General features: G+C 45.1%; 1 protein-coding gene across 1 annotated transcript in view; it reads left to right on the top strand.

Annotated features, from left to right (window-relative positions):
• Nucleotides 1-24,771, top strand: part of LOC117360296 (sodium/hydrogen exchanger 2-like) — a 116,081-nt gene that overhangs the window by 72,447 nt on the left and 18,863 nt on the right. Inside the window, exon 9 of the mRNA XM_033943987.1 lies at nucleotides 4,376-4,481. Coding sequence (XP_033799878.1) covers nucleotides 4,376-4,481 — 106 coding nt within the window. The remainder of the gene's footprint in view (nucleotides 1-4,375; nucleotides 4,482-24,771) is intronic.

Consider the following 24,771-nt stretch of genomic DNA (forward strand, 5'->3'; position numbering starts at 1 on the left):
ATCTAAGCGTGAGGTTACGAGTCTGTGGACAAGGGTCTGGGTAGTGTGCTGAGAGAGGAAGTGATGAATATTGGTGATGTTGTAGAGATAGAAGCAACATGCCTTAACAGTTTGTTGGATGTATGTAGAAAATGAGAGGTCGGAATTAATGACAACACCTAGGTTGCGAGAAGAGGAGACTGGAATGATGATAGTATTATTTACCGAGATGGAGAATGGAGGAGGAGGAGGAGGACGAGGAGCAGAGGGTTTAGGAGGAAAGAGGAGCAGCTCAATCTTGGACATGTTTAGTTTCAGATAACAGCAAGACATTCAGGCAGCAATGTCAGCCAAACAGGCAGAGACTTTCTCTTGGACTTTAGGTGAAATTTCAGGTATAGAGAGGTAGATCTGGGAGTCATCAGCATATAGGTGATACTGGAAAACATGGGAGGAGATCAGGGCACCTAGGAAAGCTTACATGTCTTATTGACAGTTCAGCCTTGAAATCAATATAATATTTCTACCAGAAATACAATATTTACAATAGAGGAGGGACATATAAAGTTAATGTTAATAAAACGGAGGTAATGGTGGTGAAAGGTCAAAGAGACAATTTTGAGCTGGAAAGTGTGGTTGTTATGGTGAAGAAATTACCAGTAAAAAAGGAGATGACTATCTTAGGAGTGTGTTTAGATAGTTTAACAAATGGAAAATCAAATTTTGAAAACAATCAGGGTGGATTATTTGCAACTTCAAATGCTCTATTGATTGAAGCCAATATTACCAGCATTTGATTTTCGTACTGTGGTTCAAGCATTGATCCTGAGTAGAGCGGATTATTGCAATTCACTCTACTTGGGAGTTGCAAAAGGGGAGTTTAGAGCTTGCAGTTGCTTATCAACTCTGCTGCAAGATTAATCTCAGGGGTTTCGAGGAGCACTCATATAACTCCTGTGTTGAAAAAATTGCACTGGTTACCCATACAACAAAGAGTGCAGTTTAAGATTCTTGCGATTATCCATCAAATATTGTACCATGCTTCTCCAAAGATTTTACAAGAATTCTTTGAAATTTATAAATGAAGAAGAGAGCTTAGATCTGTAAATGGGATGAAATTAAGTTTGGAGAGAAGAATATCGATTATGCATGTTAGCATTGGAGCATCAATGATGTCTGTGGCTGGTGTAGAACTGTAGAATGCCCTGCCTGGTATCCTACGATTCTGTATTGGGAGGATAAATTTTAAGAAAATGCTAAAAAAAGCAATTATTTGCTAATGACTTTCTATGCTAATGCTTATTTCATCTGAAATATCTTCCTCAAAATACGCTGACAGTAATGTATGATTTAAAGTTTGTTTGTATTCCTGAATTGTTGGAACTTAATTTGTTTTGCCTCTATATGTGGATTGGTTTTGTCATCTACCTTGGAATGGATCGTTTGATCTAATGGCTTTCTGCTTCCTTAATTGTTGAAATCTGATTTGATTTGGTATATTGCCATTTTATATTGGGGGGATGTTAATGATGTTGTCTAGTTATGTCTATGTTATATGTGGAAATCATAGGGAAGTAAGATTGAATGTATGTGATATGTAAACCGCATAGTTGTATGCGGTACATAAATTTTTAAATAAATAAATAAATTTTATATGTGCGTTGTGAGCATGTGTGTTGGAAGCGTGTCTTATGCGCACCCATTAACAGAGTAAAATATAAAATTTAAGCGAGGGCGGAGAAAAGATGTGGGCCAACGAGAGAAGGCAAAAAGTTTTGTTCAATAATGATTAAAATATCCAGTCCTCAATTTCCCTCTTTTCATTGTGTCTACCTACACCTTGCCACCTCTTTCCCTCAACCCTTCCAGTAACCTTTACCCCCAATCCAGCATGTGCCCTTTTTTCTTTCTCCTTCCCACTTCCATCTAGCATATGCTCCCCTCTCTCTCCTCCCCACTTCCATCCAGCATGTGCCCTTTTTTCTCTCTCCTCATCACTTCCATTCAGTATCAGCTCCCCTTTCTCACTCCCTTCCAGCATCTGCTCCTCTCTCTCTCACCCCTTACTTCCATCCAGCATCTATCCCTCTCTTTCTCCACACAATAAATCTAAAGCACCATTAAACCTCTTTCCCTTGGAAGGCCATTTCCCTCCCTTTCCATCACCTTCATGGACATTTTTCCAAACCAAAGTTTTCTCTCTCAGATAGGCCCTAACGCGGCAGCCATTCTCACTAGTTGCACATGGCTGCCCCAGAACTTCTCCTCTGATGCGATCCACATACATATTTCAGTCGTAAGGCCTGCCTCAGGGGTCTGATTTTCAATGTAGAGTTTTCTTATGATTGAAGTGTTCAAGCCAGTCATCACAATAGACTAAATGGATGATCATAATCACTCATAACAGCGTGACTGCTATGTGGAGTAGTACAATAATCTCATGTAGCTGCTAAACCAAAAAATCGCCTTTCCAATTCAAATTCAACGTTTTCTTTTTCAGACGGGCCCGCCATTGGCAACCGTTGCAAGCTGCTTCTTGACTCAAACCTTCCCATCTGACATAGCTTCTTGTTTCCGCCTGGCATATGGTCTATATTGTACATCTAAACAGGTTAATAGTTGACAAACTGAGATCATATAGATATTAAAATGGCAGATAAGACCAATCCCTAGGTACGCCTAAAGATAAATCCTTCCATGTAGAAAAATTGCCTTTCCACGTAGGTACTACAAATGTGGTATTTCATTTTGTATATTCATTAGCCTTTTTTTAGATTGGTAAAGGGCCCTTTTTCTAAGCTAAAAATGGAGTAGTGTGAAATGAGCTCAGACATCCTGCAGTAACTTTGAAATGAGTGTACTAATTGTGTACTAAAAAATTATTCTTTTTTTTTGCAGGGGGGGGGGCATGTCAGGGTTGGAGAGAGGGCATGTGAAAAGTAGTTAGCACATCTACATTACTTTGTGTTAACTAGTTAGCAGAGGGGTACTGTGTGTACCATTACTGCCTACAAAATGGGTTAGGTATTAATCAGTGCTGATAATTAATAATTATTACCTTGTAATTGAGGTAAATTGCACTTCACTGGATGACAGGCGTCTACCACTTTGAGGAAGGCACCTATCCAATGTGCCTACCAGAAAGTAGGTGTGTTTAGGGGACAGATTGTAGATGTGTTTCTCATGTAGGTGCATGTTTTGGACTTAAGCGCATTCATTTGGGCCAAGAAAACCCTGGCATAAATAAGGTGTGCCTAAGGGTTAGAACGTCTATTGACGCCTAAGCCTGCTTTAGGTGCTAAACTATAAAGTACACCTACTGGCTAATAATCAGCGGATTTTAAACTTTCCTAAAAATCCCATTACAATACCTCGAGATATGTTGAAGAGATATTTTCTTGAAGTCTTGAATGTTCCAGAACAGTCATTACCTCCTTTTGTTAAAGTGTATTACCTTCCAGATGAGAAACAACAGGAACATTTAGATCAAGACCAAAATGATCAAGATAAGCCTCTCGATGTTTCCGAATTGTTGGAAACTCCAGAGGAAATATTAGTGAAACCAGCAACTTTATTAGTAACAGTGGCTCTTGCTCCTGATAAAGAATGGATAATGAGGTTATTTTTTAAAAATAAATTGAGAACATTTTTGGGACAAAAAATATTGATGTTTCCAGATGTCTCCAAAGATACTCAGAGAAAAAGGAGAGAATTTTTACTAATGAGACCAGCAGTTACTTCTATGGGTGGAGTTTTCTTTTTGTGCTATCCATGCAAGTGCATAATCAGATATAAATCCTTTAAATATGTTTTCTTTGATCCATCTCAGTTGTCTGGTTTCTTATCTCTAAAACGCCTTGATAAAGTATAAGATATAACAACTTCATTTAACGTAGAATTATTCTCCTACCATTATAGGCTGTTCTTTTTCCTTGATTAACTAATTTGATTGTATTATGTTTAGTCACTTAATGAATCTTGGAATCTCATAATTGAGGACTTGAGAATGACAGGAAATTTTCTGATCTTTTGGAAGTATATTCTTTATTTTATATTTTTTCAATTTCTGTCAATCTTTCTGTTCAAGATGACTATGCTTGGAATGTATTTGAAAATTAAATAAAGACCTAATAATAAAGTACACCTACCTTTTATAGAATTGCACTTAAGTGCCTACACAGAAATTTTTAACATTGGCGGCACATAATGGCAACATCAATGCATGGTCATTAAATTAAAAAAATAGAAAATAGGCCACTTTAGGCGGCTTTGCGAAAGAGGCCCAGAATCACAAACTATACAAAAATAAGCAGTTTTATAATGTACTTGCTAGTCTTGCAGTTCTTGTCATATAGCTACTGATAAGGAGCATGGTTTTTCTTCCTTTGCTCTACAGGATGACACCTCAGATTACTGTGAGCCATGCAGAACCAGTTATTATCGAGCCAGCTGACAATTTAAATGATCTACTGTCAAGGAATCTTTATCAAATAAGAAGAACGGTAAGGATTTTAGTTTTTTCTTTAAAAAAAAAAAATAAAATTTTTATTTATAAGAATTTGCAATTCATTCGCAAGCAAATAACACTTGATACAAAAATAGAGAAATATTCCAAATCACATTTATCCACAGATTTAAAGGTAATAAAGAAATAGAGTCCACTCCAAATAGCCCTCAAACTGGGAGGCTTTAGAATACAAGGAGGAAGTAGGGAAATTATAAAGAACCACAACAAAGGCATTAGGCATAAAGCAAGTATTTAAATATCAAACATTTCATAGGAAATTGGAGGGAAAAACCACCTCCACTTTGAATATCTCTAGTATGAACATAAGAACATAAGCAGTGCCTCCGCTGGGTCAGACCAGAGATCCATCGTGCCCAGCAGTCCGCACACGCGGTGGCCCAACAGGTCCAGGACCTGTGCAGTAATCTTCTATCTATTTCTATACCCCTCTATTAGAGAATGACACGGGGAAAAAATCTGTCCCCGTCACCGCCCCGTCACCGGCCCACCATCCTCTGCACCGCCCCGTCACCGCCGATCCCTTCACCGCCCCGTCACCGTCACCGCCATCCCTTTCACCGCCCCGTCACCGCCACTGCCATCCCATTCACCGCCCCATCACCGTCCCCGCTGCATCCATATAAGCCTTTTTCCTTTCACTCCCTCCTTCCAATTTGAGCCGGGAACACTAGCGATCGCACGGTCCCCGCGGCCACTACCTGCCTGCCCGGTCGATCCTGGTGTTTGGCCGGCTCTCTCCCTTCTCCTCACCTTGGTTTGTGGGTTTTCTTTTTCGGCAACCTGCGCGCTTTCCCAGGGAGCCGCACATGCGCGGCTGCTCAGTGTTCGATCTTCTGCTCTGCTGCAACTTCCTGTTTCCGGTTGCGTCAGAGCAGAAGATCGAGGCTGAGCAGCGGCGGGTGTGCGCGGCTCTCTGGTAGCGTGCAGGTCGCCGAGGAGGAGGATCTGCGGACTGGGGTGAGGAGAGGGGAGAGAGCTGGCTGGACACTGGAATCGATTGGGCGGGCGGGTGTGAGCTGCGGGGACCGCGCGATCCTTCATGCCTCACTGCGGGGGACAAGACCATTCACCGCCCCGCGGGCGGTGAATGGCCTTGTCCCCGTCGCCGCAGCGACTGCTAGTTTTCTTCCCCGTTTTCGGCGGGTGACCCGCGGCTAAAATGCGGTGGCCGCAGGTAAACCGCCACCGTGTCATTCTCTACCCTCTATCCCCCTTTCTAGCAGAAAACTGTCCAATCCTTTCTTGAACCCCAGTACCGTACTCTGCCCTATTACGTCCTCTGGAAGCGCATTCCAGGTGTCCACCACACGTTGGGTAAAGAAGAACTTTCTAGCATTCGTTCTGAATCTGTCCCCTTTCAACTTTTCCGAGTGCCCTCTTGTTCTTTTATTATTCGAAAGTTTGAAGAATCTGTCCCTCTCTACTCTCTCTATGCCTTTCATGATCTTGTAAGTCTCTATCATATCCCCTCTAAGTCTCCTCTTCTCCAGGGAAAAGAGTCCCAATTTTTCTAATCTCTCAGCGTATGAAAGGTTTTCTATCCCTTTTATCAGCCGTGTCGCTCTTCTCTGAACCCTCTCGAGTAATGCCATATCTTTCTTAAGGTACGGCGACCAATATTGGATGCAGTACTCCAGATGCGGACGCACCATCGCCCGATACAATGGCAGGATAACTTCTTTCGTTCTGGTTGTAATACCCTTCTTGATTATGCCTAGCATTCTATTTGCCTTCTTAGTGGCCGCTGCGCACTGTGCCGTCGGCTTCATTGTCATGTCCACCATTACCCCCAAGTCCCTTTCTTGGGTACTCTCCTTCAATAATATCCCTCCCATCGTATAGCTGCACCTCGGGTTTCTGCTTCCCACATGTAGTACTTTACATTTCTCGACGTTGAACTTCATCTGCCATCTCGTCGCCCATTCCCCTAGTTTGTTCAAGTCTCTTTGCAATTCTTCGCAGTCCTCTTTAGTCCGAGCTCCTCTAAATAGTTTGGTGTCGTCCGCAAATTATATTATCTCACACTTCGTCCCTGTTTCTAGATCATTTATGAATATATTAAATAGCAACGGCCCAAGAACCGAGCCCTGCGGGACACCACTCGTGACCCTCCTCCAGTCCAAGTAGTAGCCCTTCACTCCCACCCTCTGTTTCCTACCCGCCAACCAGTTTCTGATCCATCTATGTATATCTCCTTCCACTCCATAGTTCTTTAGTTTCCGAAGTAGGCGTTCGTGGGGTACTTTGTCAAAGGCTTTATGGAAGTCTAGATATATGATGTCTACGGGGTCACCTCTGTCCATCCATTTGTTAATTCCTTCGAAGAAGTGCAATAAGTTAGTTAGGCACGATCTCCCCTTGCTGAAACCATGTTGGCTGGTTGTCAGAAGTTTGTTTCTTTCAAAATGTTCGTCGATGTTGTCTTTTATAAGTGCTTCCACCATTTTCCCTGGAACCGAGGTCAGACTCACCGGTCTGTAGTTTCCCGGGTCACCTCGTGATCCCTTTTTAAAGATGGGCGTAACATTGGCTATCTTCCAGTCCTCTGGGATCACACCTGTTTTCAGGGATAGATTGCAAATTTGCTGCAGTAGTTCCGCTATCTCCTCCTTTAGTTCCTTCAGAACCCTTGGATGGATTCCGTCCGGACCCGGGGATTTGTCAGTTTTTAGTTTTTCTAGCTGCCTGCGTACGTCTTCCAGGCTCACTTCCATGGATGTTAGTTTTTCTGTTTGATCTCCCTTGAAGATTTGCTCAGGTTCCGGTATGTTGGATGTGTCTTCATTCGTAAATACAGACGAAAAGAACATGTTAAGTCTTTCTACTACATCTTTCTCTTCCTTCACCACTCCCTTCCTGTCTCCATCGTCCAGTGGTCCCACCTCCTCCCTGGCTGGCTGCTTCCCTCTAACATATCTAAAGAATGGTTTGAAATTTCGAGCTTCCCTGGCTAGCCTCTCCTCATACTCTCTTTTGGCTTTTCGAACCACACGGTGACATTCTTTTTGATACTTCCTGTGCTCTTTCCAGTTGTCCTCAGTTTTGTCCTTTTTCCATTTCCTGAATTAATATTTCTTATTTCCTATCGCTTCCTTCACTATTTTAGTTATCCACGCCGGGTCTTTTGTTCGACTCTTTTTGCACCCCTTTCTAAATCTGGGGATATACAGATTTTGCACCTCGCTCACAGTGTCTTTGAAAAACGACCAGGCATGTTCTACCATTTGCCATTTTCTGGAAGTGTTCCTAAGTTTCTTCCTTACCATTTTCCTCATTGCTTCGTAGTTTCCTTTCCTGAAGTTGAAAGTTGTCACTATGGTTCTATTTCCTTTCGGTATTCCTACTTCGACCTTGAACTTGATCATAATATGATCGCTGTTTCCCAACGGTCCTACTAATTCCACTTCCTTTGCAGGTCCCTTTAACCCATTTAGGATTAGATCCAGAGTGGCATTTCCTCTCGTCTGTTCTCTTACAAGCTGCTCCATGAAGCAATCTTGTATAGCCTCCAGGAATTCTGTCTCCCTAGCGCATTTTGAGCTTCCAAGACTCCAGTCTATCCCAGGATAGTTGAAGTCTCCCATAATAACCGTGTTACCGCTTTTGCATTCACGCTTCATCTCGTCTTCCATTTCTTCATCGATATCTCTGGTTTGCCCGGGTGGTCGATAGTATAGACCCATCTTTATTTCAGGCCATTTCCTTCCCAGTATTTTAACCCATAGCGATTCCAGCTTGTTGGTTATCTCTGCTTTGTCCATTTTTGTCGATTGTTTGCTTTCTTTTATGTATAGGGCTATTCCGCCTCCTTTCTGTCCTGACTTGTCCTGGCGATAGAGCTTGTACCCTGGCAGTGCTGTATCCCATTTGTTTTCTTCATTCCACCACGTTTCAGAGACTCCAATGATGTCTATGTCTTCTGCATTGGCCATGGATTCCAATTCCCCCATTTTGTTTCTTAGGCTCCTTGCATTAGAATATATGCAATTTAGATCCTGGTATTTTCTTGTCTTCATTTCCTTTCCCTGTGCTTCAGTCTTTAGTTTATTCTCTTGTGCTACAATACTTCTAACCTCCTCTTCTGTATTAGTCAACTCCTGTAATTTGACCATTGTTTCTTCCCAGCCTTTTTTCCCTTTAGTATCTTCATGGGATACCTTCTTCCGAATCGTCGACGCTTGGTCGACTGTCAGCTTTCCCCTTCTTCTTAGTTTAAAGCCTGCTCTATTCCTCTCCTGACGTTGTTTGCTAGAAGTCTAGTTCCCGCCGCGCTCAGGTGCAGTCCATCTCTCCTGTAGAGCTTGCTCTTGCCCCAGAACGTTGTCCAGTTCCTCACGAAGTGGAATCCTTCTTCCTCACACCATTTCCTCATCCATGCATTTATTGATTGTAGTTCCTCCTGTCTTTTCACATCTACCCTTGGTACCAGTAGGATCTCTGAGAACGCTATCTTCTGAGTCCTCATCTTCAACTTCCTTCCCAGAATCTTGAACTGTTCAATCAGCGTGCTTCTTCTGTAGTCTCTCCTGCTGACATCATTCGTCCCGATGTGGATCAATACTGTGGTCTCTTCCGTCTCCGCTCCGTCCAGGATCTTTCCAATTTTGTCTACGATGTCCTTGGTTCTTGCTCCTGGGAGGCAGGTCACCAGTCGATCCTCTCTCCCTCCTGCTACGTGGCTGTCCACATGCCTCAGGATTGAGTCTCCCACTAGGATTGCTGACTTTCCCTTCTTAAATTTTCGCTTTGGTCTCAGGTCATTGTCTTTGGAGTACTTCGCTGTTTCTTCTTCTATGTCTTCGATGTGCTTCGCTGTTTCTTCTTCTAGGCATCGACCAGCCATTTTCTCCCCCTCGTGTGATGCTCCTCTGTGGGCGTCTTCTTTGAGATCATCTGCTTCTTTTTCTCCCTTCTATGTTGGTGTTGGTGTAACTTCGTCTTCCATCTGAAGTTCGTTCTCTTCCACCCTCCTCCTGTAGGCTTCCTCAATGAATTTCTCGAGTTCCCTGACTTCCTCCTCAATGTGTCTCTCGTTCATGAAATCTTCAGCTGTCCTGACTGGGTCCTCAGTAGTGTAGAGTCCTTCTAGCTCCTGTATCTTGTCCTCTAGTCGCTTTACTTCCTTCTTCAAGCTTTCCAGCTCCTGACACCGACCGCATATATATGACTGTCTCCCCAAGGGGAGGTAGTCATACATATGACAGTATGTGCAGAACACTGGAAAGCTCATCTTCTGGTTTCCCTCTACTTCCATTGTCGTTCCTGCTTTAAGATAACAGTTAGCAGTTTACGTGTGACTTGCTGATGTTATGTATGGTAGTGCCTTCTGTGTCTGCTTTGTGTCCTCTCTCTCACTCTCTCTGCCTGCTGCTGGTGTCCTCTCTCTTCCTCTGTTGCTGGTGTCCTCTCTGCCTTTTGCTTGTGTGTGCTGTCTTGGCTTTACCTTATCTGTGTGTGTGTGTTCCTTGTGTGTCTGTCTCTTCTTTACCTTTTGTGCCTGCCGCTTCCTTACCTTGCAGGCTTTCCTTGGTGTCCTTGGTTGTGGTGACTTTGTCCCTTCCTGAGGCTCTTCGCAAAGGCGCACTCGCCTTCGCCACGTGCCGAACGGCTGAGTGCCGTTAGCCCCTCCCCTTTTAAGGGGTAGCTACTCTGGATGACGTTGGGGGTGGGCGGAGCTAACTCTCGCCGCTGCCCCAGTCGATCCTGCCTCCTCCGCTCCTGCTCTTCTCCTCCGGTTGTGTTTGTGGCTTGTTTTTGCTCCCCTGTTCTCCTCCTCTGCTTCTCTGCCTCCTCTCTCGCTTCTACAGAGCCGAACTAAGAAATACCAGCAGCGTAAAATGCCAACTGGTAAAAAAGTACATAGCATGAGAAATTAAGAAGTTGAAGCTGATGTGGTGATAAAAGAAGCAGGAGACCTTATTAATTAATTAATAAATTAATTAATTAATTAAAAGGCGTACCCCAAAGTGCACACCATGATATGGTAGGTGTATACAATAATAATAATAACATAATAATAATAATAACAGTTTATATACCGCAATACCGTGAAGTTCTATGCGGTTTGGATGAAACATGGGTGAATTCACAAGTATACATCTAGGTGGCAATTCTATATAATCACCCAATATAGGCACCACTGAGGGACGTGCTAGCATCGGTTCTAATAATGATGTTCGCGCACCCCTAACCCATTATAAAATATTAGTGCAAAGAGGCCTTGGTGCACCAATATCTAGGTGTGATTGCTTACGACATGTCAATGGCAGGCACAAGTTGCAGTGCTTAAGTGCACTTTGCAGTGTGCACAATTCATAATATGACACACCCATGGTCTATCCACAGATTTGGTCTACTTGCAGGTGCACGCTAAGTAACAAGTGTGCCATGTTCACAGAATATTGCCTTAGCACGTGCACACATATTTGCTACTTAAGAACGTCAATTCTGTGCTTAAGTGCTAGCATTCTGTAAATATTGGCTCATATGTGTACGTGATTTATCTAGGTGTGGATATGTACACTAGCTTGAGAACAGGTGTAAGTATTCATGCCTACAAGGTAGGCATGATTTCTGCCACTAAGGCGAGTATTCTATAAAGACACATCCACCTACTGTATGTGGCTATATGTCTTTCTAAAATAACACCTGTAGGCACTTAATTGCCCTCTTAAACCACATTTCCTTTTATAAAGTTATCCTCGAAATTTCTGTTTAGCTAGTTTAGGAATCTGAAAGTCAATATTCAACTGTAGGGCAGTGGGTGTTTTGCTTACCACCAACGGTGCTATTCCCAAATATTCAATGCCAGGACCTGTGCAGGCTTTGGCTTTAAATATCCGGTTATTTTTAAGCCAGCTGAGATATAGCCACTTAAGTCAATATTCATCACTTAAGTGGCCATGGGTTACAGCATAGGGCAGACTTTTATGTGGTCCTATTTATGCAGTAAATCTGGGCCACAGATTATTAAGACTTGGATAAAAGGGGCGTGCATGAAACATAATTCTTAATTTTTAAACCATTTAAATCCAGTCTATCATTGCAATAAACTAAACCCTGCCTGTCTATAAATACAAGATTTAAGGCTGATTATGATATTTTGACCTACGAGGGGCTGCTGAAAAGTTCTCAGCTCAACTAACAAAGTTGAGGCAGTCTGCATTGAGGGCTTTCACTTAGTCCAGTGATTTTCCACTTTTTTTCACTCTGTCGGAAAAATGCGGAACATAAAAAATGGAAAATCACAGGACAAAGGGCTAGATTCACTAATCTTACTAATCATGTGCCGATCAGTTTGCGACCCCTTTGTGACCCCCCACCCATTTCACTAACCTCGTGGCTGATCCGATTCCGATCTGCACATAGAAATGAGGGGAAATGAGAGGAAACGGCATGTAAAGTAGGAAGGATGCGATTCACTAAACTTTCTCAGGAACACCGACTGGGCTGGCAATCAAAAAAGAAGCAACTGGTGGGGACCAGTCACTCACGACCTTTTCTGCTCTCTGCTGACTTCTCCTGCCTTGCCGCCCCGACTTCTTCTGCCTTGCTGCCTGGACTTCTCCTGCCTTGCTGCCCCGACTTCTCCTGCCTTGCTGCCTGGACTTCTCTTGCCTTGTCACCCTGCTTTCTCCTGCCTTTCCGCCCGGACTTCTCCTGCCTTGCTGCCCCGACTCTCCTCTCGCTGCCCTGCTCTCTGCCCCAACACGCTGCCCTGTGCCCTGAAACTTATCTTGCTGCCCCGACTTGTCGCCTTGACTCTCCTGCCCTTCTCCCACAGTGCGAGCCCTTGGTTTTAACCCATGGGTTTAAAGCGGGTTAAAACCACGGGCTCGCGAAGAAAAAAAGGAAAAAAAAAAAAAGCAGCTCGCAGCTCTGTAAGCATGCACAGACCATCTACAGACAAAGAAGATGGTCTGCGCATGCTTCAGGATTGCTCACTAGCGATCCATGTGGTCGGTGGGGGGCACTACTCCCTCATTTGCATGCTGACCCTTTGTGAACTTGTCAGCCTGCTGCGGATCAGCCACGGATCGGGCACGATCGGGCAGGTTAGTGAATCTAGCCCTAAGTGTATAGCCCTCAATGGAGACTGCCCCAACTTTGTTTTCGGGGAACTTTTCAGCAGCCCCTCATAGGTTAGATTTCAGTGGGACTAAAGCAAAACATTGCAAAATACGGCAGCTACAATTACACTGTTGGATATATCACTTTTAACCAAGTCCTCACACATATTCTTTTCTGCAGTAGAACTGCAAATGAAAGTGAGGACAATGTATTTCACACCTGTAATATAAGCAGGTCATAATTTATCATTGTTTTTAAATCTGTGCCTCTTAGAGAGGACGGGATTATAGAGGTGAGAAGTTGGTATAGATGAGCAGACTGGATAAGCCATATGATGTTTATCTGCTGAACAAAAACATAAAGGAAATAAGGTGACACCTTTATTATTGGACTAACTTAATGCATTCTATGATTAGCTTTCAAAGGATTAGCTTTCGAAGGTAACCTCTTCATCCTCAGATCATAAATAAGCAAATGTTGACAAATATCAATATATATAAGGGAAACATGAATTCGTTCCAGTGACAGTCTTACAGGAAGAGCCTCTTGAGAAAATCAGAATACTCAAAAGAGCGACTTTTCTTTTTGGACTGATATGTCATTATCCAAAAATTAACCCTTTTAACTTGCTGCAGTATTAAATCTCTCATAGCGGTGCATTTTTTTCTGCAAAACTTCCTAAATCAATATGTAATAAAGTATAACAAATTTACATATCAGGACAATACAGTATAAAAGCTTTGATTAGATGATGGTGGTTATTAAAACAAAAACCAAACAAATTATTGCGGTGTATATATGGATATATAGAATATCCACGAGTAAATGCTAGCCTCATGTGAGTCAGCATTCTGGAATGACCCCGCACTGGCCCATTACCATAATCTCAAGATGAGGGAAGAAGAGAGGTCTGGTTATTGTAGGTAGAGGGGTGGAGTGGAGGGTATAGGAGTGAACAGAAGGCCATGGTCATTGCAGGGAGGAGGGCAGGAGGAAAGAAATGGTGCCTCAATTAATAGCAAAACCAAGAGAAACAGAAAGGGAGAATCTTATGAAATGAAGAAGGCCAAAAAGGCATGAACAAATGACCTCCGATGCAAACACAAGTTCCAAAGTACTAAAAATATAATGCAAAAAAGGTACATCCATTAACAAACCAGGGCTCTGCTGAGGAACATAAGAACATAAGAATTTGCCTCCACTGGGTCAGACCAGAGGTCCACTGCGCCCAGCGGTCCGCTCCCGCGGCAGCCCATCAGGTCCATGACCTGTAAAGTGATCTTTTTTCTAGAACCCGTTCTTCCCTAATCCTTTATATCCTTCAAACCCCTTTTCTTTTTATCTATACCCTTTCTTTCTCCTTTATCTGTAACCTTCAATCCCCTTATCCTTCAGGAATTTATTCAGTCCCTCTTTGAAACCCCATAATGTAGTCTGACCTATTACACCCTCCGTTCCATTCCAGGTATCCACCACCCTCTGTGTGAAGAAGAATTTCCTAGCATTGGTTCTAAACCTGTCCCTTTTCAATTTCTCCGGATGTCCTCTTGTTCTTGTAGTTCCCAGTATGCTAAAGAACCTGTCCCTCTCCACCCTCTCTATGCCTTTCGTAATCTTGTACGTCTCTATCAAGTCTCCTCTGAGTCTCCGTTTCTCCAGGGAGAAGAGTCCAAGTTTCTCTAACCTCGCAGCGTATGAAAGGTTTTCCATACCCTTTATCATTCGTGTGGCTCTTCTCTGGACCCTCTCAAGTATCGCCATATCCTTCTTAAGGTACAGTGACCAATATTGGACACAGTACTCCAGATGCAGGCGCCTGTGGGTTATAGGGACTTATGCTGTTTTCATTATTGGTTTATTGAATTGTAATACCGGGTTTCCACGAAAATAAGACACTGTCTTATATTAATTTTGGGCCCATAAAACATACTAGGGCTTATTTTGGGGGATGTCTTATTTTTCCTACATTCTCTCATTGTTTCTTTGAGTCTTTTATATTCTTTTTGCAGTGATTTCTTCTAATTCTCTCCATTGTTTCTTTGAGTCTTGTACATTTTATTCTACTTGTTATTTAGATATCCTATATACCTCCCTCTCCTTATTCAATCATTATGTCCTGTTACCAATCCTACCTGGGTCTAACTGTATTTCAGAAGCAGCCATCTCCCTTCTCCTCTATTCAAGCCAGCTTAGCTGGGAACATGTGAAGCAGCTGAGAATGTGGTGCAACATTATGACATCAGCTGATAAAATTGTTTGTCCCGCTTCCTGTCGGTGGTGGAGACAACCGGGACAAAATGCAGGTTGGAAGGATGTACAGCAGCCGCAGAGATGCTTCTGTGCGGCTGCTGCAACTGATAAAATTGCTTTTCCCGCTCCCTGTTGGCGGCGGAGACAACATACGGGACACACGCAGGATGGAGGGGGCCGAGTCACGCTGCTTCATAACTAGGGCTTATTTTCGGGGAAACATGGTATGCACACAAGGTTTGTTATTTGTACGGTGGATTGTTTCCTTGTACTTATGTATAAACTTGAATAAATAAAAAATAATATTCTCCTCAAAACAGGCACAATGTTTCTCAACCTCACTGCAGCCTATGATACCATCTGGCCTACTGGTCAAGCTGGCTTAAACTCTTCTTATTTGGTTTGTTAAAGCAACGGAACTTCTAATTAGCAAGTGTTTATTCAGCGTGCATTTCGGCAACAAAGTGAGCACCTGGAAATGCCAGAAAAATGGACTGCCCCCAGGGTCAATGCTTTCTCCAGCTCTTTTCAATTAATACACTAACGATCTCACAGTTACCCAGTCCAGAAAATTCATTTATGCAAATGACATATGCCTTGGCTTGCAAGCACAGAGCTTTTTGGACTTGGAGGGATGGTCTAAATGCTGATATGGATGCAATCCAGCAGTACTGCCAAACCTGTCAATGCATTCCAAGTTCCATTCACATCTTACAGATCTAGCAAAAGAATGCAACTTATTTCTGTTTTAGTCAAAGAGTGCACCATTAACCAAACTCAATATACCTTGAAGCCATTTTAGACGGCAGTGCTCTATCACTTATCTAAGGCTCCGTTTACTAAACGGCACTAGAGGTTTTTAGTGCAGGCCAGTGAGCTAAATGTTCCGACGCTCATATAATTCATATGAGCGTTGGAGCATTTACCTTGCCAGCCCACCCTAAAAAAAACCCTAGTGCTGTCTAGTAAAACTCAGCGTAAGTTAGCAAACCAATGCTGCCTAACGACCTGATCTCAGAGTTGGCTGGAACAAACTGGTTGCACTTAACATAGACTGAGAATGAGCACGCTGGTGCTCTGCTACTCCCTGGTGAAATGCTGTTCACCAGTCTGGGCCAAATCTGCACACGTGCATTTGGTGGACATAGCTAAGTTCCACAATACAGTAAAACCTTGGATTGCAAGTAACTTGGTTTGCAAGTGTTTTGCAAGGTTCATAGACAACGGCGCGCCGACAACTGAGAGCAGACAACTGAAATAATAATAATAATAATAACTTTATTTTTGTATACCGCATTACCATGGAAGTTCTATGCGGTTAACAGATAAAGAGACTGTACATTACAGCGAAGTTACACATTTTTTTTTTTTGGCATAGCTACATTTACATTTTCGGCGACGCTACATTTGCGGTGAAGTTATTTTTCGGGTCGGTTACTATTGCAGTGAAGTTACATTTGTTGTAGGTTGCATATATATAGCGGAGTTCATACAGTAGTGTTACATACAGCGGTGATATATACTGCGGCGTTCAATAAAGCCGAGCAGAGGCATTAAGTAAGGGGGGTAAAGAAGAAGGGGTGATTAGTTGGATAGGGTGATCCATTTTGTTAAGCCGTTTGGTGGCAGACAGGATTGGAAGAGTCGAGAGACTGAGGTAAGTCAAGGTCCGAGGAGGAGGCAAGGAAGAGGGGGGGGAGAAGTTAGAGGAATTTATCAAAAAGGTAGGTTTTGATTGTCTTCCTGAACATTTGGTAGGGGGGGGGATTGGAGATGAGTGCTGTGAGGCATTTGTTCCATTTGCCCGCTTGGAATGCGAGGGATCTGTCGAGAAATTTCTTGTAGAGGCAGCCTTTCAGGGAAGGAAAAGAGAACAGGTAGGTGTTTCGTGTACGAGAGGGGCCAGCGATTTCAAGGTGCTCGGATAGGTAGATTGGGGAAGAGCCTGTTTTAGGGAAAAAGTTCAGTTTTAAGTATAATGTGGGGGGTTACAACCCCCCAAACCCCCTACAACTCCAGCGCAATGTCTGTTAAGTAAAGTGGGGGGGGGGGGGGTTTCCCCCCACACCCCCCATTGGAGCCCTTTAAAATAGTGCTTTTCTTTGGTGCGCCGTCAACCTTGCGCTCAGTTGTCTGTGCTCAGTTGTTGGCGTGCCGTTGTCTCGCGCGATTTAGTCCCATCACCGTTTTGCAAGACAAGCAAAACATTTGATTAAATTTTAACTTGATATATAAGCAATGTCTTGCAATGCAAGTACATACAGTATATACACATCACAACTGAGCCAATGGTTCTTCTCTCTCTGACGCTGCAAGAGTGTAGGGACTGTTTTAAACGAGCGAGGTCTTGCAATACGAGTACATACAGAATACACGTGTCACATCATCACAACTTTACCGATGATTCTTCTCTCTCTGACGCTGCAAGAGTGTAGTGACTGTTCTAAATGAACGAGGTCTTGAAATACGAGTACGTATAGTATTTTGTATTAAAGGTTTTAGGTTGTGGAATGAATCGTCTGAGTTTCCATTATTTCCTATGGGGAAATTCACTTTGATATTTGAGTGCTTTGGATTACAAGCATGCTTCTGGAACGAATTATGCTTGCAAACCAAGGTTTTACTGTACTGTGACCTACCAACACCCAGTAGCTGTCAGTGCTGAACAATATTACCTGACCCTCATTAGTAGAGCACTACAGCAAGCTCGCTCACTCAGATCCAAGAATTTCCAGAGCTTCCACTTCACTGCAACATTTACAACATCTCCCCCCCTCCCCAAGGGCTCACCTATTCAGACACACACCTTACCATACGCAGTCTGTGGTGAAGAGATGTTTGGCCAGAAATACACATTACTCTGGACTTGTACAAGGTCTGTCATGTTAACAACTTGATATCGACCTTCCACATGGACTGTGGTCCTAGCTAAATCAATTTCAGTCAGGCTGTATCCAGTGCACATTTGATGAATGGTACTAGGGTTTCAGGGGTAACTTGCACTGCTCTTGTGCGGTCAACCAGACAATAGAACATATTATTAACACGTGCCCTCAAACATCTACCTAGTGCTCTTAATGCTTTGCATACTGAATCTGACTCTACTATCAATTGGCTTGGTTGAGTGACAAGCATAGGCAGTCGGATAATAGCTGTCAATTTTTCCATTTCATTAATCTTCCATACTTATTAAACCAGTTAATCAGAGTTAAAGTTTTCACATCCTTCCAAATGGCAGCCACCCCCATTTGGCCAGCCAGCAATAGCATTTGGACCATTTTCTCTTTGGGCACATTTATCCCATCATTATTTATGCCACATTCAAGCAAAACTAACATATAATCATCCCTGATGGGGTAGCCTACAATGCTGTGGATACTTCCCATCCAGAATTTTCAAACATTCATATACTCCCACCACATGTGTTTAAATAATAATAATAATAAATAATAAATTTATTCTTTTATACCGCCATTATCCAAAAGTTCTAGGCGGTTTACATCATAAGAAACTGAACAATCAGCGAAACACGTACAACTGGCCCCTTCACTGTAACATGTTAATACCACATTATCCCAGGACAAGCAGGCAGGTATTCTCACTAGTGGGTGATGTCATCCGACAGAGCCCCGATACGGACATCTTGCAAGCATGTCTTGCTTGAAGAAACTCAGAAGTTTCGAGATGCCCGCACCGCGCATGCGCCAGTGCCTTCCCGCCCGATGTATCGGGCGTGTCTCCTCAGTTCTTTTCTTTCCGCGGAGCTGAGAAGTTTGTCTTCATTCTGCGCTGACTGAATTTCAGTTTTTTTGCCTTCTTAACCCGCGTTTATATTTATTTCTTTGACTTTATTTCAATTTTACTTTATTTTTCTAAAAAAAAAAAAAACAAAACTTAAAATTATTTCTTCCGGCGGTTCGGCCGGGCCGGCCTCGTGGCTGCGGCCTAGCGCCTTCGACCTTGCAGCGTCGATTTTCCGGCCTATGTCCCGACCAATCACCGGTTTTAAAAAGTGCAGCAAGTGCCAGCGTGCGATTTCGCTGATGGACCCACACCGACGCTGCCTTCAGTGTCTTGATCCGGAACACGTTCCGAAATCGTGCCGGCCTTGTTCCACGCTCACTGCACGCTCGTTTAAGCGGCGCTGCTTGCTCTGGGAGTCGATGTTCAAGATGGAGACTGCCAAGGACATCCCTGCTGCTGCGGCTGTTGAGGTTTCGCCGGTCCATTCGAAACCTACATCTGCGACTCCTTCATCGAGCATCGTGAAGCCCGCATCATTTGCCCCGGCTTCAGCTTCGAGTTCAGCATCGGCGCCTGCCTCCGTCTCCTCGGTTCAGGTACCGCCTTCCACTGTCCCTCCCGTGGTCATCAAAGTGCCTAAAGCTAGCAAGCAGAAGCACTTGGCCACGAAGGAACGCGAAGACCGTGCAGGAGGACCCCCTTTCGGTGCGGATCCCTCCATATTGGCTTCACTTCGATCCCTGCTAGAAGCTCAGTTTGTCGAGCTTATGCGCACTATGGGACCCCGGCTTATCGCCAACATTCAAGGTGAGATTCCGACCCCGGTTTCAGAGGGCGGTCCGCCCCCTCCCCCTCCTCCTCGTCGTTCGATCTCTCTGCTCGACGAGGGGGATCGGCGGAGGGCGGCGGAATCCTCCAGGAGGGCTTCCCTTCCTGAGATGCCACCTTTGGAGCCCATCACACCCCCACGCCAACAGGGTGCTAGGGCGGCTCCTGATAATCGTAGTCCTGGGCATACTGCATCGCAGGAGGAGTTCTTCCGCACTCCATACCAGACATGGGTGGCGCTGCGCGAATCCGCATCTCTGCCACCTCTGCGATCCACTGCATCGAGCCCTATCCATTCCTTTGAGGCTTCGAAGGATCAATCGATGCATAGGAGATCTCGTTCTCCGTCCCGTCACCGGGAGGGGCATCGATCTCGGCACTCTTCTCGGCACTCCTCACGTCATTCGGAGGTGTCTCCGCAGAAGAAGATGCAGCGTTTGGGGTACTCCTCGTCGGATGTGTCCCAGCCGGATGGACCAGAGTATGAGGAACCATCTACCCCCTATTCTCCATGCCGATCTCAGCTCTCCCTGGACCCGGAGGCTTCCACGTCTTCTAGTCCGTCTCGCCGGCCGGCCTTGGCGGACCAACTGTCTTTCTCATCCTTTCTCCGACAGATGGCGGATGACTTGGATGTGACTTTGGACACTGGGTCCAAATATTCTAAAGAGTATTTGAACACCATGCATTTACCTCACCCTCCGGCGGAGACACTTCGGCTTCCTCTACACAAACTGCTGGACCAGACTTTCATGCGCTGTTTTGAGACACCGTATTCCTTGCCTGCAGTTCCCAGTAAACTGGATGCTCGATACCGCATCGTTCACCACAAGGGGTTTGAGGGAGCTCAACTTTCTCACCAGTCCCTTCTGGTCGAGTCTTCTCTCAAGCGTTCTCATCCCTCCCAAGTCTATGCTTCCGTGCCTCCGGGCAGGGAGGGGAGAACGATGGACAAGTTTGGTAGACGTATCTATCAAAACTCGATGATGGCGACTCGAGTGCTCAATTACAATTTTTTCTTCTCTTCATATTTGGATTTCTTCTTGCCGGTGCTCCGCAAGTTCATCCCTTTCATCGATGCTCAGGCTCGTTTCCAGTTTGAAGAGGTGGTGGCGACCCTGTCCCAGTTGCGGCTGCAGCTGATGCAATCCTCCTACGATGCCTTCGAGCTCTCGGCACGTGCTGCGGCCTGTTCGGTCGCCATGCGTCGCCTGGCGTGGCTTCGCACCATTGATATGGATCCGAACCTCCAAGACAGACTTGCTAATGTGCCTTGTGCGGGAGCGGATCTGTTCGATGAGTCTATCGAGACTGTTACTAAAAAGCTTTCGGACCATGAGAAGTCTTTTCAGTCTATTCTGCGACCTAAGCCGAAACCTCAGCAGTCTCGTCCCTCTAGACCGCCTCAGATTTACCAGCGGCGTTATCAACCAAGGCAGACTCCTCCTGCGAGACAGCCTGCGAAGAGGCAGCCTCCTCAGAAGCCTCAACAGAAGCCTCAGATGCCGGCTGCACCTAAGGCTACTCAGCCTTTTTGACTCTCTTCCAGGGAGCATAACCGACTTCGTTCTGTCCCCCCCCGTTTTTCCCATCGGGGGTCGTCTCCATCATTTTTATCATCGATAGGAGACAATCACCACGGACCTCTGGGTCCTTACCATCGTAAGAGAAGGATACTCTCTTCATTTCCAACGGGTCCCCCCGGACCACCCACCAAGAGAGTATCCTTCCAACTCGACGCAGACCGCCCTTCTCCTCCAAGAGGCTCAGGCTCTGCTTCGGCTTCGGGCCGTCGAGCCGGTACCGTTAGATCAGCAAAACCGGGGGTTCTACTCCCGGTACTTCCTGGTCCCGAAGAAGACGGGCGATCTGCGTCCCATTTTGGACCTTCGAGTCCTCAACAAGTTTTTGGTCAAGGAGCGGTTCCGCATGCTGACCCTTGCTTCTCTCTATCCCCTCCTCGAGCAGAACGATTGGTTATGCTCTCTGGACCTCAAGGAGGCCTACACTCACATCCCGATTCATCCGGCCTCCCGCAAGTTTCTCAGATTTCGGGTGGGACATCTACATCTGCAGTATCGAGTGCTTCCATTCGGCCTTTCCTCGTCTCCCAGAGTCTTCACAAAGTGTCTGGTGGTGGTGGCCGCTGCACTCAGGAACATGGGTCTTCAGGTGTTTCCATACCTCGACGACTGGCTCATCAAGGCACCGTCGGCTCCAGGGGTCATTTCGGCGACCTTGACTACAATTTGTTTCCTGCAGAGTTTGGGCTTCGAGATCAACTTCCCCAAGTCTCATCTTCAGCCCACCCAGTCTCTCCCCTTTATCGGGGCTGTTCTGGACACCATTCAACTTCGAGCATTCCTTCCTCCTCAACGCATGGATGCTCTCCTTCTACTCTGCCAGTCGGTGTCTTCTCGCCCGTCCATCTCGGCGAGACACATGATGGTCCTCTTGGGCCACATGGCCTCTACAGTTCATGTGACGCCTTTTGCCAGACTACATCTCAGAATTCCTCAATGGACCCTGGCATCTCAGTGGACTCAGGTGTCCGACCCGTTGTCCCGTCACATTGTCGTCACTCCTGCTCTACGGCAGTCTCTTCTCTGGTGGATGACCTCTTCGAATCTATCCAGAGGTTTGCTGTTTCATTCTCCTCCCCACCAGAAAGTTCTAACGACCGATTCATCGAACTATGCATGGGGGGCCCATCTGGATGGTCTTCGCACTCAGGGGTTCTGGACCAGTGCGGAACGACTCCATCAAATCAATCTTCTGGAGCTCAGAGCCATCTTCAATGTTCTCCAAGCCTTTCAACATCTGCTTCACGACATGGTGGTCCTTATTCGCACAGACAATCAGGTCGCCATGTATTATGTCAACAAACAAGGGGGCACGGGCTCGGCACCTCTTTGTCAGGAAGCTCTTCGAGTCTGGGATTGGGCGGTTCACCACAACACCTTCCTCAGAGCAGTCTACATTCAGGGGAAAGACAACGTCCTAGCAGACAAATTGAGTCGTCTTCTCCAGCCTCATGAATGGACGCTCCATTCCAAACCCCTTCATCAGATCTTTGCTCAGTGGGGAACGCCTCAGATAGACCTCTTCGCAGCCCCCCACAACTTCAAACTGCCTCAGTTTTGCTCCAGGATCTACACTCCTCTCCGCCTCGAGGCAGACGCCTTTCTACTGGAGTGGGGGAATCGCTTCCTATATGCGTTTCCTCCATTTCCTCTCATTCAGAAGACTCTGGTCAAGTTGAGATCAGACCATGCCACCATGATTCTGATTGCTCCTCGGTGGCCCAGACAACCTTGGTACTCCCTTCTACTTCAACTGTGCAGCAGGGAGCCAGTACTTCTTCCAGTGTTTCCTTCACTACTTACTCAACATCAAGGTTCACTACTTCATCCCAACCTGCAGTCTCTCCACCTGACAGCTTGGTTCCTTTCAACATAACTCCTCACCAGTTCTCTCAAGCAGTGAGAGAGGTCTTAGAGGCTTCCAGGAAGCCTGCTACTCGACAATGCTATTCCCAAAAATGGACTAGATTCTCTTCCTGGTGTATTTCCAATGCCACGGAACCTCAGCGAGCTTCCCTATCTTCTGTATTGGACTATCTTCTGCACTTGTCTCAGTCTGGTCTCAAGTCTACCTCTATACGAGTCCACCTGAGTGCTATTGCGGCTTTCCATCAGCCTCTGCAGGGGAAACCTTTGTCTGCTCATCCTGTGGTTTCCAAATTTATGAAGGGGCTTTTTCATGTCAACCCTCCTATCAAACCTCCTCCTGTGGTTTGGGATCTCAATGTTGTCCTGTCTCATCTCATGAAGCCTCCGTTTGAACCTCTCAACACGGCTCCACTTAAGTATCTCACCTGGAAGGTGGTTTTTCTGTTGGCCCTCACGTCAGCTCGTCGGGTCAGTGAGCTTCAGGCCCTAGTGGCGGATCCACCGTTCACTGTATTCCATCATGACAAGGTGGTTCTCCGTACTCATCCAAAATTCTTGCCTAAAGTAGTCTCTGAATTTCACATCAACCAATCCATCGTGCTTCCAGTGTTCTTTCCAAAGCCTCATTCTCATCCTGGGGAATCTGCTTTGCACACTCTGGACTGTAAACGTGCTCTAGCTTTCTACTTGGATCGCACAAAGCTATACAGAACTGCTCCTCAACTTTTCGTCTCCTTTGATCCAAACAAGTTGGGACGACCTGTATCGAAGCGCACCATCTCTAACTGGATGGCGGCTTGTATCTCTTCCTGCTATGCCCAGGCTGGATTATCCCTTCCCTGTAAGGTCACAGCCCATAAGGTCAGAGCAATGGCAGCCTCTGTAGCCTTCCTCAGATCGACACCGATTGAGGAGATTTGTAAGGCTGCCACTTGGTCCTCGGTTCATACATTCACCTCTCATTATTGTCTGGATACTTTCTCCAGACGGGATGGACAGTTTGGCCAAACAGTGTTACAAAATTTATTCTCTTAAGTTGCCAACTCTCCCACCATCCCATTGAGGTTAGCTTGGAGGTCACCCACTAGTGAGAATACCTGCCTGCTTGTCCTGGGATAAAGCAATGTTACTTACCGTAACAGTTGTTATCCAGGGACAGCAGGCAGCTATTCTCACGTCCCACCCACCTCCCCTGGGTTGGCTTCTCAGGCTAGCTACCTGAACTGAGGAGACACGCCCGATACATCGGGCGGGAAGGCACTGGCGCATGCGCGGTGCAGGCATCTCGAAACTTCTGAGTTTCTTCAAGCAAGACATGCTTGCAAGATGTCCGTATCGGGGCTCTGTCGGATGACATCACCCACTAGTGAGAATAGCTGCCTGCTGTCCCTGGATAACAACTGTTACGGTAAGTAACATTGCTTTGTAGTTCGCTGATTGTTAAGATTGTAATTCACTGATTGTACAGCTCTCTTTATTGTGAACCGCCTAGAAGTCATAAGATTATGGCGGTATGGAAAAATAAAGTTATTATTATTATTAAAAACAGAGTAAAAGATTAAAAAATTACAATCTTAAAACAATCTAGTTAAGTGATAAATTTGTCATACAAAGCAGATTTTACTAGTTTACGAAAAGAGCAATAAGACATGGCTTGATGGATGCATTCACCGAGCCAACATTGTATTTTGCCTGCCTGAATGCTAAGGTCCTTTCAAAAAAGGTCTTATATCTGACTCCATTTGGTTTAGGATAAGTAAATAAGTTGGAGCTTCTTGTAATCCTTGATGGTCTGTAAAATTCAAAGTGAGAAGACAAATAAATTGGAGACTCCTGAGATCAGCTTAAAACAAATACAAGAAAACTTAAATAATATTCTTGCCTCCAATGCCTGTCAATGCAGTAAACGATAATATGGAC

Source organism: Geotrypetes seraphini, chromosome 5 (assembly GCF_902459505.1).
Source record: "Geotrypetes seraphini chromosome 5, aGeoSer1.1, whole genome shotgun sequence".
NCBI classification, from domain to species: Eukaryota; Metazoa; Chordata; class Amphibia; order Gymnophiona; family Dermophiidae; genus Geotrypetes; species Geotrypetes seraphini.